Here is a 16,482-nt window from a genome sequence, read left to right as displayed (position 1 = left end):
TATGAGTTTCAGTATGACAGTGTCTATTAAAAACCTCCTTCTGGCACATGGGCTAAGGTGGCTGTATCCACATGAACCTCTTGATGGGTCCTCACAGCAGCCATCTTAGCCCAGGTATTTTTTTTTTTGGTGAGGCAGTTGGGGTTAAGTGACTTGCCCAGAGTCACACAGCTAGTGAGTGTTATGTATCTGAGGCCAGATTTGAACTCAGGTCCTCCTGACTCCAAGGCTGGAGCTCTATCTACTGTGCCACTTAGCTGCCCCCGCCCAGGTGTTTTTAATGGACATCTCATGGCTCACCTGGCCTTGGGTGAGCAGTGTAAAGGGCCAGGTGGCCACGATACTGAAAGGCTGAGCTCAAATGGTGGCCTACATATGATGGTGGATGGCTTCCTCCAAGCTACCTGAACATATGCAAATGAGAAAGCAGCATAGTCCAGCCAGATGGATGATCTGCTTTCCTCCATGTTACTGAAAGGTTATCAAAATGTCCCAGGAATTGACAGGGTCAATAGTGTTGGCCAACTAGAAATGGCCAACTAGAGAGAAAAGGTGAAGATAGAGAGCTGTTGCTAAACAAGGTCATCACAAACCTGGAAAAGACACTAACACCTTCTAGGTTCCAGTTGCAACATTGACAATCAAGATCTCCTGCTACAAGGAGCACTATCAGAGTAAGGCTCACAATTGATACCTGCTTATGACCACTGGGGCAGCTAGCTAGGTGGTGCAGCGGAAAGAGCATCGTGCCTGGAGTCAGGAAGATCTGAGTTCAAATGTGACCTCAGACACTTATTAGCCGCGTGACCCTGGGCAAGTCACTTAACCCTGTTAGCCTCAGTTTCCTCATCTATAAAATGACCTAGAGAAGGAAAAGGCAAACCACTCCAGCATCTTTGCCAAGAATTCCCCAAACGGGGTCCTGAAGAGTCAGACACAAATGAAACGACTGAACAACAACGTGACCACTGACCAGAGAAAGTTATGCAAGAACTTCAGACCAACTTTGATGTGTTTGAGAAAATACGTCAGACTTGGTTGGGGATCGAGCGCACGATCTCCCCTGTTACTGCTGGCCTGCACACCGCCATTGGGGCGCTAAAAAGACTTTGCATTAAGGTTTTCCGGGGGCACAGAAAGAGGAAAGAAGAGATGGCCCAAAATGAAAGAACAAAGAAGTCAGAGATCCAGGAAGCCCCAAGTTTGATGTCCTGGGCTCTCAGATAAAGTTAACCGTCAATGATGTGGCATTTTATGAAAAAACAAACAAAAAACCCCAAAACTTAGGTTAGTCCTCCCAACGCCGCCCAAAAAACCAACAAAAAACCAACCCACATTTTTCTTGAATTTCTTTTTTTTTTACAGATCAATGTTATAAATCCAAGTCATTGTGGTTAACAATTTGATCTGTGATAATGCTTCAGTTCCAGTCCAGTTTATTTGTGGAATTCTCAAGCATATTTTGAGGTTTACATTTATAATATGTGAATCCATAGTCTGTTATTTTATAAAAAAAATTCTAGCCAATTCTATAGTATTCTTCTAGATATCTGGTATATTCCATATTTTTGCAGCCTGCTGTGAAATGTTTCTCTTCTTCAAGATTGTCCTTCAGTTCTGTATATTTACCTTCCCAATCAGTTATTCTCTCTTTTGTTTCTATGGAATAAATTTTTTCTGTTCTGCTAGTTATTTCTGCTATGTAGGTCATAAATTCTGCTTTCAAAATTCTTAATTTCTCTTTTAAGACATTCGGAAACATCCTGTTGTGTTTCTATGCTTCCTTGAGAATACACAGAATCCTCTGCTTTATCAAGCGTTGCTTCATTTTCCTTTGTCTTGCAATATTTATTCATAGATGTCTAAAGTCATTTAGCTGATCTAGAGGCTGTATTCCCTTTTGTTATTAATATCTTCTCTGTTAGTTTATCTCCTATGCTCAACGTCTTTAACTGAGTTTTTTTCCTCCTGAGAGCTCTAGTAATTTCAAGTCTTTTTTTCTTCTTCTTGTATTTCCCTATTGCTCACTTTCTGACTCCTTCCTTATGGATGATGAGGGACCTCGAAGTTGTCTTAGCCTTGCCCTGTGCTGGACAATTCATGTTTCAGTGCCCTCAGTCCCTGCCCCAAGTGATGTCTGGAGGGACAGAACTGGCCCCAGCTGGATGCTGGGTTCTTTCCCTCAGGATTGGTGGAGTACCACCGCCACCCATATGAATTTTGCTCCAGGTCCTTCTGTTCAGTTCTCTGGCTCTTCATTTCTCTGGTTGAGTTTTGTTGCATCACAGAGCAAACTTCTGCCTTTTGGTTTTCTTGGGCATAGGGAGGAGGAGTGGGGAGGAGTTGAGTTCAGTCACAAGCCCAAAGGTCAGCTTGCATAGGCCTGACTGAGTGTGGCAGGTGGTGAGGGAAGGGGTACAGGGTAAACAATTTAGGGGTTAGGGATTTCTCAGCTCTAAGTTCATCAAATTCTTACCTCTTTAGAGTTCTTGGTGGTCATGGAATCAGTTAAAATTGCTTTTATCTGTTATTCACAATTCCTATTTTGGTGATGTTTTAGAGGTCAAGAGGATTGGAGAAAATGCCCAATGTGCCATCTTGTTGGCCACGTGACCTGGAAGTCACCTGCTGTGATGTGTTACATGGTTTCCACCATTTCATTGTATGATCTGCATCAATTAAGAAGTCTGGACTCTTTAAGAATAACCTTTCTGTAATTTCTGGTGACAATGATCTGATCCTGGATTGCAATCATAAACCTCTCCATTTCTATAAACAAATTTGTATGACTCAGCCATGTATTCTGTACTGCCTTGCTGACATGTTGGTTAAGTTCATGTGGACTTCACCCAGGGAGGCAGAGAGGCTGTCAATAAGGATTTGAAGGCTTACTCTATGCCTTGCGCCATATTAAGCACGAGGGATACAAATGCAAGCAAAAAGAAAGGCTGCCCTTGTCCTCATGCAGCTTATATTCTAATGAGGGAAAACAGAACACAAAAGGAAGCTAACAGAGGGAGGAGGTGGAGAAGGCAGGGCATGGTGTCAGAAGTCCAGAAAGAAGCAGAGCTAGGAGGGGAATGAAGGTTGACAGCCCTGGACCCCTCCCCAAAATGGGAGCCCTAGGAGGAACTCACCAATGGAGGAAGGGCGCTGGCATGGCAGAGAGATCTTCCAGGGTGAGAAGGCCACAAGGATGGATAGGTATTCCAAGGTGAGATAGCAGCTGTGGCATGGTGGCAGTCCAGAAAGTCAGAAACAGTCAGGAGGGGAATAAATCAACTCTCCGTGAAGTACCTTTTGATCGGCTCTTGGATTTCAGCCATTTCATTGGATCCATTTTGTAACAAACCGCTTTTGGTTATATTTGACAAATTCAGTGGCATATACCTCACCAGTCTTTAATAATAATGATAATGATAATAATAATAATAATAATAATAGCTAACATTTATATAATACTTACTATGTTCCAGGCACTGTGCTAAGCGCCTTACAATTATTAGCTCATTTGATCCTTACAACAACCCTGAGAGGCAGATGCTATTATTATCCCCTTTTATAGATGAGGAAAACTAAGGCAGACAGAGATTAAGTGATTTGTTCAGGGTCACCCAACTAATGAGTATCTGAGGCCAGATTTGAACTCATGTTTTCCTGATTCCAGGCCTAGAGCTCTATCCACTGCTTCACCTAGCTCTCTCTATTTCTTTTGCCTTTACTATTTCTTTATGAGGCAATTCATTAAGTCTGTTCCAAAAGTATTTCTGTAAACTGTAAACTTGTTTTTGTGTGTATGTTCTGAAAACATCTATCAATTCTTTCCCTCCTTGTCAAGGGAGTGTTAATTTTCTTATAGATGCCTGGGAGGTGATTTGTCCTATATTTAACATTTTGTGGGTTTCTGTTTGAACTCCTTCTAAATCCAATGTTATCCATTTTATCATTCCAAAAGTATAATTGATACCGATACTGCTTAGATATTGCTTCCCATAAGCTTTGTCTTCAGGATACCAATCAATCTCTTAACATGCTAAGCCTTGGCTTTTTCCTTAATAGCCTTGAGTTTGATGTGTCTTGCCAGGGGAAGACCAAAGTATTTGTAAGTACTGCCTTCATCCATTGTTCAAGCCCCAAACTTTCAGTCCCTCTTCTTCCTTAGTGCACATTAAGAATTTTATACTTATCAAGTCGAAATGACATTTTGATGTCACTGGAGAAAGTTTCCATCAGATGAAGTGACTGTTATAATGTGCTTTTCATTGGAGACCTCAGTGTTATTCATTTACATCAAGTGATTAATATGATGTTTTGGTACAACTCCCTTTTTGACTTAAAAGCCATACTCAGTTCTGTTCAGAAGCGATGATGATGATGACTTAATGCTCAGAGCAGACTTTTTATTATATCTTTATATTATATTTATATATTTATCATTTGTATTATATTATATTAATATTATATTTATATATTCTTATATATTTCTATTTATATTATAATCTTTTTCTTTTTTTTTTTTTGGTGAGGCAGTTGGGGTTAAGTGTCTTGCCCAGGATCACACAGCTAGTAAGTGTCCAGTGTCTGAGGTCAGATTTGAACTCATGTCCTCCTGACTCCTACGCTGGAGCTCTATCCATTGCGCCACCTAGCTGCCCCTATATGATTTTTTTATCAATTGTTCTTGATGTTACTGAGTGTTGTGTTTTAAATAGAGAGCAGGTATTGTTGTTGAGGGATACCATCATCAGTCAGATTCACAATTTCAGTGTCATCCTTGACATCTCACCCACACTCATTCCATTTATCCGGTCTGTGGTCAAATCTTATTGTTTCTACTTTTACAATACTTTTCGTACATGTCCCTTTCTGTCCCCTCATGTAGCTACCACCTTACTTTGGGTTCTCACCTCCTCTTACCTGGACTGTTACTGTAGCCTTTCTCCTAGTCTCCCTGCCTCAAGCTTCTCCCCACTCTAGTCCATCCTTCATTCAGCAATCACAGAGATTTTTTTAAAGCATGGGTCTGGCCATGTCACTCCCTCAATAAGCTAGTGTCTCCTGTTACTTCCAGGATCAAGTCTAAAGTCCTCTGCCATTTAAAGCTTTTCATATGCTGCTTTCCCAGTTCTCTTCTTTATCGCCCTCCGTGCACTGTACGATTCAGCTACACGGACCTACCAACTGTTCCTGGTGTGCAGTCCTTTATCTCCCAGCTCTATGCCTATGCAATGACAATTCCTCTTGCCCAGAATGCCCGACCTCCATGCTTCTGCTTCTTAGTCTCCTTGGCCTCGTTTAAAACTCAGCTCAAATCCCACTTTCTGCAGAAGGCCTTTCCCAGTCCTCCCAGATGTTAGTACCTTCCCTTCTGAAACTACCCTCCATCTACTCTCTGGTATGCAATTTGTTATTGTTGTTAAGTCTTTTTCAGTCGTGTCTGACTCTTCTTGACCCTATTTGAGGTTTTCTTGGCAAAGATAGTAGAGTGTTTTGCTGTTTCCTTCTCTGGCTCATTTTACAGATGAGCAAATTGAGGCAAACGGGGGAAGTGACTTGCCCAGGGTCACTCAATAAATGTCTGAGGCCAGATTTGAACTCATGCCTTCCTGACTCCAGGCCTGGCAGTCTATCCACTGCACCAGCTAGTTGCCCTAGTCATATGTAATTTAAATATGGACTAGTTATTTACATATTGTCTGCTTCATTAAATTGTAAACTACTTGAGGACAGGGACTGTTTTTATTTTTGTTTTTCTTTATATCCTAAGTGCTTATCACAGTGCCTGACATACAGAAAGCACTTAATAATGGCTTGTTGACTGATTATATGGACATCAAGTACTCTACCATTCTCACTGTGCTTGAATTTTCTTCTCCATCCTACAAAGTGTAGGTATCCTACACAAGTCTATCTAGTCTGTCTTCTCTCTCTCTACACTCTCTCCTTTTTTTTTTTGCTTTTTTTTTTTTTTGATGAGGCAATTGGGGTTAAGTGACTTGCCCGGGGTCACACAGCACTCTCTCCTTTTGTGATCCCATCAGCTACCAACTATTCTATTAACCCTATGTAGATAACTCCCCAAATCTTTCATGAACTCAAATTGTATGTTACTAACTTCTTGCTGGACATTGCCGCCTGAATGTCCTGTTAGTTGTCTCAAACTTAACATGTCCAAAATGGAAATCCTATTTCTACCCAAACCTGTATCTCCTGTAGACTTCTCTGTTTTTGCTGAATCAGGTGATTGGAGTCGTGCTTGATGCTTTGTCTTCCTTATCCCTCATATCCCATCCTTTCCAATTCTTGCCAACTCCACCTCTGTTACATCTTTCACATCCGTCCCCTTCTCTCCATGAATACAGTCTCTAACCTTATTCACAGTCTCATTATCTCTTGCCTAGACTTTTGCAGTGACCTCGTAATTGGTCTCTGCTTCTAGCACCTTCCCTCTCTAATCCGTTCTTTAAATAGTTGCCAAATTGATATTGATGAAACAGATTTGACTTTGTAATTCCTACGCTCAAAAATCTTCAAAGACTCCCTACTTCCTCTTAAGAATCTTCAGTCTAACATTTAATGCTGTCCCCAGTTTGACCCCCATTTGCCTGTTCAGTCTTATTTCATATTATTTCCATTCACAAACTCTCCATTCTAGTCAGACTGGTCTAAGAGCTGTACTCTGTGTACAACGTTTCATTTCCTGCCTCTGGTCGGGCGGTCCCCCTTGTTCCTCAAGGACTTCTACCTTTTAGAATCCCTATCATCATTCACAGTATAACATAGGTACCACCTCCTATGTGAGACATTTCATTAGTCCCCGTTTGAAAGTCTTTCTGCCATTCAGACTGTTATCTATCCCTCTGAGCTCTATGTTATCGAGCGCGCTATATATGCTTTTATCTAAGTCCTTGATGAAAATCTTTTAAAAGAACAGAACCAAATACCTATCCCTAGAGCCCTCTGTTAGAGGCTTTCTTGAAAATTGACGTTGAACCATTAATGACCATTCTCAGGGCCCAGCCATTCAACCAGTTTCAAATGTACCTAATTGTTTTACTCTAGGCCGCCTCTCCATCCTTAGAACAAGAATAATGTGAGAAACTTCATTAAACATTTTGCAAAGCTCCAGGTAACTTATGTCCACAGAATTCTCCTAATCTACCCTTCTAGTAACTCTGTCCAAAAGTGAAATTAGATTACTCTGGTGCTTTGTCTTCTTGTTCCAGCCGTGCTGGCCTTTTGTGACCATTGTTTCCCTTTGTGGGTGTTCACCAAATATTAATAATGACGTCTATAATTTTGTGAGGAATCAAAGTCAGGCTTTTTAGTCTGTGCTTTCCAGACTCCATTCTCTTTATTTTTCTGAAAATCAGGAGATTTCCCCTCATCCCATTGTGCCTTACCTCTTTAGTCTTTCAGTGGACATTGACAGTGACTCAGTAGTCGCATCTGCCAGGTGAGCCTTCTCAGTAGGGCCTGAGGAGCTGAACTCATCCAGGGGACCTAGGTGCTGTTTTCCTCTCTCTTTGAAATTATCTTGGTTGTCAACTTTTTGTCAGCCATTTTTGTTTTGTCCTTTCTTGACAGGAAAGACAAGAAAAGGAAAGTCCAGGGAGAATTGGACAGGCTCTACCTCCTGTCTTTCAATATCATCGTCATCGTCATCCCATCTACTCCATGAAATGGCCCTGTTACTTCTTTGGTTCCTCCTCTCTTCCCCAGTAGAGCTCAAAAATGAAACAAAAACCCCACAAATCCAATCTTTCCTGTTACACTTAGTTCTTCTTGCCATACTCGGCTCATTCTGAACTTTAGCACTCCTGTTATCATAAAACCATGCCTCACTTTTGTGTCCCTCCTCCATTACCTCCCTTGCTTCTATCTTCCGTAGATATCTTTGAAAAATCTGAGTTGATGATGAGTTCCTTGTGCATATACATATATAGGGAGCTTTAGAAAATTACTCCTTTTCTTCCCCATCATATCTGGGGTTTTGTTTTTTTTTTTTGAGTCTTCAGAATTTCATCTTAGAGATTCGCTTCTCTGGGGCTGACTTTCCATGTAGAATTTGAATCTATTGAATATTATGTAGCCTTTTTCTGAACTCCTTTGAAAACTGCTTTCCCCAGATCTTGGGTATATATCAGAATATTCCTGGCTTTCCTCTCCTTTATCCCAAACTCAAAAGATGAAGTGGGTTTTTTTCCCACCTAAGGTTCCCCTCATTTTTGGTCCAGTACCGGATCATTCTTAAATTGGTGAAAATCAGATCTAAAACAGAAGTTCTCCTCAATTGTTTCTCTGTGTCTTGAATAATAAAATCATTATTAAGGCAATCAAGAAATTGTTAATTACTCTCTGAATAAAAAATGTATGCAAGTCACATTTTTAAGTTTAATCTGTATTATTGACATTTTCCCCATCACTTTCTTAAGCACATAATCAACAGAATAAATCAAGCCCTGATTTGTAGCATTTCCTGATTTCCAAGCATAAATATACACACTGAAAATTTAACAATTAGCTTTCAAGAGTCAGTGAGATCTGGCTCCAGTGCACCCCCATTAATGTTACATTCCCCAACATCCTTTTAACTATCTTTTTTTTCCCCTTTTGAATAAGGGAGCCATATTCTGCTCAGGGGTCTCATTCCACCAAGACTCAGTGATACCCTGCAATGTCAATTTTTTTCTCCTTGAATTAGGAGCGCTACGGTCACCTTCCTTGTGACTCATTTGTTGTAAATTTGTGAATAGACATCTGAGGCTATGGGGTTTTTTGCTGTTTTCTTTCTGGTATATAGTTAGTGCTTAATAAATGCTTGTTGACTGACTGTCTTGGATATTTTCTCCTGTGAATTTCTGGGTGTCTCTAAAGCTATTCTCCTAATACTGCAGCCAATGCTTATTGTACATGGTTTGGTGGATATATGGACGTAGTTTTTTTCTTCCCTCTTGCCTTTCAGTTTAGAGCAGTTTTGATTGGATTTGCTTAGACTTTGGACTAAGTGCATTTTATTTGTCCTCATTAAGTGCATTCCATCCCTAACCAGGAGCCTATCATTCCAATTCAAAAATCTGAGTTCTGTCCTTGATGTCTGCCTTTCTGTCCAGAAGCCTCGCCCTCAGTCAGCGGCATTGTTGAAAACACTACTTGCTCCCTTTGGGTCTTCAGTTCATTGCACAGGACTCCATAGCTTTCTCAAATCCTCTCGGTCGTATCATTTGTGCCCAAGCAGTTCATCGGGTCGGCATCCAATCTGCCAGGTATTAGGACAGTCTTTGTCACTCTACACCCTCAGGCAAGAAAGCATGCCTCTGGCAGAATGCAGGCTCCTTGGGAGCAGAGATTGACGAGCTTTTGTTAGGACTTAGCACAGTCCTTGGCTCACGGTAGGCACTTGAGAAATGCTTGTTTTATTGATCCATTCAACAGATACCCCAGTACCCCTCAGGAGAGATTCCCTAACCACCTCTTCCTCCTCTGACCCTTACTGGATTGTCTCACAGATGAGTGCCTCTGTGTATCCACATAATCATCCCTCAGAGGAGAAGTAATTTGCTTCTTTCTCAGAGCTCTCAGCTTTCTCTTCTTCTGGAATAGCCAGATCCCTGTTACTTGATCCTAAATGTTCAGTGGTTTTCTTACCTTTCTACTCTGTGGGACATCCTTCCATCCTTCTCTCATTGTCTCTTCATATCCCTTTCCTTCTTTGGTTTCATACTGGGACTCCTTTCTCATTTTTTTTTTTTTTGAGGCAATCAGGATTAAGTGACTTGCTCAGGGTCACACAGCTACCTTTCTCATTTTTCAAAGCAACACTGTTCTCTCTGATAACCTGGAGAGCAGAAAGGCATTCTTTCAGCCTACTCTGTCTTTTGTTCTAGGAGAGAGACAGGCATATTCTCTGAGCACTGAGAGCTTCCACTTGGCTATGGCAGAAATGCCAAGGTCTCACCCTCCTTGCAGGTCACCGAAAACTTCTTCCAGTTCTCCCTAAATTTCCTGCATGAAATGAGCTGGCATCTCCACTTTGTCCTCTTGATCTCCTCCTCCGAGCCCTCTGAGGGTTAAGGAGGGGACTCTGGCTCGAGCCCTGGAGAGTCTTTAGGCTGAGAAGGCTTCAAACATTGGCCCATGAGACTGCCGTGTGGCCAACTGATGAACAGTGTAACTGAGAATAAATAGCACCCCCACCCCTCCTCCAGTGCTTTAAGGTTTAAAAATCACTTTACTCACTACTCTGTGAGGCAGTTGGCACAAATATCATCTATATTTTACAAATGAGAAAACCGAGTCTCAGAGAAAGGAAGTTTCTTGCCTGCAGTACCAGAGGCAGAATTTTAACTGGTCTCCCCATTCCAAGTTCCTGGATCCAAGTCTGTCCCTCTTTCTATGGCCTGCTGCTGAGTGCAGAACAGCTCATCACCAGATATGTGGTGGACCACCAAGGAGTGAATTTTTTTCAATCCCATCAATTCATAAAGAACTATCTATTAATGGGTAGGAAGGGCTGAGATCTGCACTAGTGGAGGGTGCCCCCATACCAATGAAATTACATGTCCTTGGGCTGCTAAAGTAAGAAATAAATTGTTATGTTTTGCATTTCTGTGAAAATCTTTTAGTACTTTTCAAACTTTAATCCTTAAACAACTCTAATTTTTTTTTTAATTGGTGGGGCGATTGGGGTTAAGTGACTTGCCCAAAGTCACACAGCTGGTGAGTGTTATGTTATGTGTCTGAGGTCAGATTTGAACTCAGGTCCTCCTGCCTCCAGGGCTGGTACTGTATCCACTGCATTGCCTAGTTACTCCTCAACTCTAGATTTAGACAGACACACAATACTTTCACTTTCTAGATAGCAAATGGCCAGTGAAGCAAAATGAGTTTGAAGTTATTGGCTTAAAAGTCCTATAGGAATGTTAGCATTCTCTTTTACCTCATAATGGAGAGGATTGAAATATAGGAAGATATGGGTGAGTGGCAACATTCCTCTAGGGCTCAGTTTTCTCAGCTGCAAAATGAAAGGGGGTTGGACTGAATATGGTCTGAAAAATCCTTTTTTGGCTCTAAATCCTATGACTATAAGCTCCTTGAGGACAGGGTCTATGTCATACCTTCTTTGCATTCCCAGGGCTGAGTAGCTGCTTAATAAATGTTTGTTGAATAACTGATTGGATTATTTTGTGTAATTGTGTCTTATCTCATTTCAGAGACTCACATGTGAGAGAGATACTCTCCAAAAAGATCATGAAGAACTAAAACGAAAATGTGATGGCATAAAATCCCGGAACAAAGTGTTATCCAATGAAGTTAAAACATTTAAGAGCCAAATTGCAACCCTGCTTGAGAAAGGCAAACATGATGATGAGCTCATAGATGCTTTAATGGTATAACCTTCAGCAGGGGGAAATAGTTTAAGTGGAGGCACAGATGAAGGGGGGAATGCATAAGACTCATATGAAGGGACAAAGAAAAGTAATAAAAGCTAGCTGAAGGACCTTCAGGAAGATCCAGCCTTCTGCCTTGCCCCTGGGAGAAGTGAAGTTAGCATAAATCATGACTGTCATAAAAGAACTTCACTGTTGGTATTCAGATATGTCCTTTTTTGATCTAAGAAATCTCCCCCAAGTAGTACATGGATCACCTTGGGCTAAGTATGAGACTCTCCTGTTCTTTTCAGGGTGTCTAAAAGAGCTTTATTCCTTTGGGTCTAAAAGACCTTTGTCTTAAAAGCCATCTGACAATGCCTTTTTGGGGAACCAGCTTTAACCATTATCAGTTGATGCCTTAGTGTGCTTCTAGCCAGTGAAGAAAAAGGTGACTGCTTTTGGGGGTTAGGGGTAGGAACTGTGAGTGGAATAGACTGTCTCCCAAGTTTTTCATGATTCAGAGGGTAGCAAAGGATTCCTCATGTCCGTGGTAGGAGCCACACATGCTTATTCTAGGGCAGCTACAGTCCCAAGTCCTGGCTTCTCCAAAGAATACCAAACCTCATTCTGGGGAGGAAGGGAGCTTAGTGGAGAGGGAAGAGAGGAAGTTGAAGACTACTGAGGAAAAAATTGGGTCCAAGGTTAATGGCCTGCCTGTGTTTTCCCTTCCCTGTGCAACGAAGAGCTCCTTCGTGAGTATAACTCAAGGGAGGTCTCTGGAGGTATGCTCCAGAGCTCTATTTCTATCCAAGTTTTGTTTAACATTTTTATCAATGACCTACATGGAGCCATAGATGGCATGCTTATCAGATTTGCAGATTACACAAAGGTAGGAGGTTTAGCTAATATGCCGGATGCCAGAATTAGAATCTAAAAAGATTTGGACTGGAACGATGGACTGAAATTAAGATGATAAAGACAGAGATAAATGTTACGTCCACAAAATTTGAGGGTAGGGTTCAAAAAATTAACCTACAGAAGTACAGGATAGAGAGATGTGGCTCGACAATGGTTCATGTGAAAAAAGGCCAAAGAGGTTTTTGGTGGCCTGCAAGCTCAAAACAAGTCAGCAGTATAACGTGGCAGCCCCAAAGTTCCTGCAGTCTGAGGTTGCGTGAATAGAAGCCCTCCATCCAAAGAGTGACGGAGGAGATAATCACATTGTCCTTCACCCTGCTCAGGCCACATCTGGCGTATTGTATGGTTACAACATTTTAGGAAAGACAATTACAGTCTAGAGTGTGTCTAGAAGAAGGCAGCTATGATGATGAGAAGCCTAGAAATGATGTCATTCAAAGATTTTTAAAGGAAACCTGGGAAAGATGAGATTTGGGGTTAGGGGTTGGAGGGATTGTGGCTCTTTCCTGGCATTTCCGGGGCTAGCATGTGGGGAGGGATCTAAATTTATCCTACTTGACCCCACAGGATGGGAGCAATGTGGTGAAGACCCAGAAAAGCCTGTTTTGACTCAGTGAAAGGAGAAGTTTCCCAACAATGAGAACTGTCCAGAAGTGGAACAGGCTTCTTTGAAAGGTCATGTGGTCAGGGCAGCTAGGTGGCACAGTGGATAGAGCTCCGATCTTGGGGGCAGGATCCGGCCTCAGACACTTGACACTTACTAGCTGTGTCTTCCTGGGCAAGTAACTTAATCCCGATTGCCTCGCCAAAAAGCTAAAAAAAAAAAGAAAGGTCATGTGTACCCCGTCCTTATAGGTCTCCAGACAGATGTTAAGTGATTGCCTGTCAGGGATGTATTCCTGCTTCAGGTACTCATCAACTGAGATGTCCCGTGAGATCCCTTCTTGCTCTGAGAGTCTTGAAATTCTGGGGCCTTCGGAACAGTGATCCCCAATAACTTTTATTTTTAATCTCCTCAGAGCCAGCTAAAGCAGCTACAAAATATCTTAAGTAAACTCAGCCACCAGGACGAAAAGGCCAAGGAGGCTCAGCAGAACATGGGCCAACAGCTGACCATGGAGGCGCAGAAGAACGACTGTATTATAGCCCAGCTCCGGAGGATGGTGGCTGAACGAGAGGCCAAGGTCCAGGAGCTGGAAGAAGAAATTGACCGTCTTACTCTTCAGGTAGAAGCATAGTGCAAGCATATGCAAGCCATGGCCTTAAAAGCTTTTTGCATGTGATAATTCACCTTGGTGATTTGTTATTATTATTATTATTTATTATTATTATTATTATTATTACTGGTAGTAATAAGAGCCACTTAGTGGAATATAGTGGAAGTGCATGGAACCAAGGAGCCAGGAGATCTGAGGTTTAAGTCTACCTTCGTAATCATTGTTCTGTGTGACTCCATGGGCTAAACCACCTTTCCAGGGTTCTACTTCCTTAGAGTTTCCCTAGATTGCTTTGTCTAGAGCCTCCATCTCAAAATTTCTCAGAATATAGCTGATTAAGGACTCAAAGGAACATTGGAGGTCATCAAGCATAACTTCGTTTTACAGATGAGATCACTGAAGTCCACAGAGGTGGACTGCCTTGGCCAAGGTCACACAGGGTTAAGTAAGGTTTTGAACCCAGGTTCCTTAACCCCAGATGTGGTGCTCTTACTATACCATGTCATTTCTTGGCAAACCATGAAGAGAGGACAATAAAAGGTCATCTTGGAGGCTTCCTGGCCAAGGCTTGATACCTATTAATAAATGCATTATCCCAATCGTGAGTATGAGTTGGAGATGTCTTCACGGGGGGTGCTTCTCATAGAGCATTTTAGATTCTTCTCCCCTGAATTTTCCTTTGTCGGGACTTCACCTTTGCCTCATTGCATTGTCATTTCATAGTAATTTGTGAACATGCTACAGCAGCCACATTCAATTATTTTTATTATTATATCATTTGTATTTCCAATACTTAGCACAGGGCTTTGCACGCAGTAAGTACTTAATAAATGTTTTTTCTTTCATTTGTTCGTTCATTCCGAGCTCTTTGAGATCTGGGACCGTGCCATTTCTCATTGTTGTCTGCTCAGCCCTGATTAAAAGGCCGCAGATATAGTGGGAAGCTGAATCATGGTCTATTGAATTGGATGATAAAAGCAGCATAGATAATGCATGCTCCCTAAATACCTGCTACAGGGTTAGGATGAAGAGCTAGGGAGCCTGTCTTCTTACACAAGATTGTTTTCCAGGCCACGTGGCTGTTCAGGAAGCCAGCCCACTGCGGATGTGCCCCACTGCTAGGCGGGGCTTCTCTGTCCTTGCTGATGCTGTCAGAGAAGAGGGTGGCTAGGGCTGGTATGGGGTTCTGAGGCCTGTGGTATTTCATGTTTTGCCTTTGCCTCCACTGAACTTCCTTCCTCACTCTCCCTGCCTCCATCCTGTGGCAGAAGAGATTCAGGCACACGCCAGTCAACAAGAAATTAATTTGAAAAATATTGACTGAATAGATATAATGTGCTGGTCACTGGCTCAGACAATATAAGAGATAAAAATGAAAGGAAAGGTCTTTGCCTTCAAAGAGCATACAGTTCTTTTAAAAAATAAGTTTTTAGGGTCAGCTAGGTGGCACAGTGGATAGAGCACCAGCCTTGGATTCAGGAGGACCTGCGTTCAAATCTGGCCTCAGACATATAACATTTACTAGCTGTGTGACCCTGGTCAAGTCACTTAACCCCATTGCCTAGCCAAAAAAACAAAAGTTTTTATTGAAGACTTCTGTGTTTTATTTCACCATAATTTTCCCCAGCGTGCCATCCCATATAACAAATATTATTTTTTTAAGACAGAAAAGGAAAGAAAAAAGACAAAATCAGCACACCTGATCAACACACTGACAAAGTCTGAAAATATGCAAAGACTTGGATTGGGGTTGTCTTTGCCTCTTTCTTCATTCAAGTTCTGCTTGTATTTTATAATTTTGTTATATTCACTTCTGATTTTTTTTGGTGTGTTCTTTCCATTTCCATTGTCATAGTATTGTGTATATTGCTTTATTGGCTCTGCTTAGAGTGTACATTTTTTTAAAGTGTATAATCTAATTGGGGAGATAAGATAAATTTTTTCAAAAGATCCAGGATTTCATCAGTGTGAGTACACCCTCCTTCCCAACCTTCCATGGTTCTCTAATGAGTTTTAGTCTTGCATAACCAACTACCTGCTGAGCATCTCCACCTGAGTATGCCAAAGGCCTCTCCAACTCAATACTTCCAAAACAGAATTAATTCATTCTCTCCCCTCCAAACTTGCCCCTTATATAGCCTTCCCTGTTTCTGTCGAGGGTCACACAATTCTCCTAGGAACTCAAGTATACAACCTCAGAGACATCCTCAAGTACTTGACTCTCCCTCCTCTCCCACGGATGATCAATTGACAGGTATTGCTGCTTCAGTCTCCATAATCCTTTCGGGTCTGTCCGCTTCTCTTCACTCATGTGCCACTAGCCTACCAATCCATTAGACTCTCATCTGGTTTCACCTGGACCAACATCATAGCTCTCTTACCATCTGCTTCGAGACCCTCCATCCCAGTGCTTCTGGACACAGTGGTCAAGGAACACTCATTCAGTGGCTCCCTATTGCCTCTAGGTTGAGGCACAAGCCCCTCAATTTGGCATTTAAAGCCCTGAACAATTTGGATCCAGCTTCCTCTTTCAGACAAATTTCACCTCACTCCCTTTCAGACACTCTACATTGCAGCCAAATGTGCCCACTGGCATTCACCTCCCATCATCTTTGTGGAGGGTGTCCGTCCTCACCTCCACTCAAGGCTCTGCTCAATGGCCACCACCACAGGTAGCCCTTCCATTCCTAAGCCTCCTGGTTAACAGTACTCCTTAAATTAGTCAGAGTATGTACCTTTCTGTTGACACATTGTATATCCCAGTGGAATGCAAGCTGTTTGAAAATTTGTGTTCCCCACACCTAGCAGTCTAGGGCCTTACATCTTGTGGCTGCTTAAGAATTTCGCTTGTTGGACTAAATTGAATTAGTTAATTATGAGTGTGTCAGAGGGTCCAATATCAGGGGTGGGGAACCTTTGGCTTGGAGGCCACATGTGGCCTTCTAGGTCCTTGGGTATGGCCTTTTGATTGAGTC

At 42.0% G+C, this 16,482-nt stretch overlaps 1 protein-coding gene across 1 annotated transcript in view; it reads left to right on the top strand.

Annotated features, from left to right (window-relative positions):
• The window catches only part of CCDC13 (coiled-coil domain containing 13), a 119,835-nt gene that overhangs the window by 49,374 nt on the left and 53,979 nt on the right, over positions 1–16,482 (top strand). The window contains exons 9-10 of the mRNA XM_027837189.1: positions 11,214–11,390; positions 13,310–13,516. Coding sequence (XP_027692990.1) covers positions 11,214–11,390; positions 13,310–13,516 — 384 coding nt within the window. The remainder of the gene's footprint in view (positions 1–11,213; positions 11,391–13,309; positions 13,517–16,482) is intronic.

Source organism: Vombatus ursinus, unplaced genomic scaffold, assembly GCF_900497805.2.
Source record: "Vombatus ursinus unplaced genomic scaffold, bare-nosed wombat genome assembly UNPS02014820.1, whole genome shotgun sequence".
NCBI lineage: Eukaryota > Metazoa > Chordata > Mammalia > Diprotodontia > Vombatidae > Vombatus > Vombatus ursinus.
This window is presented reverse-complemented; position numbering and strand designations above follow the sequence as displayed.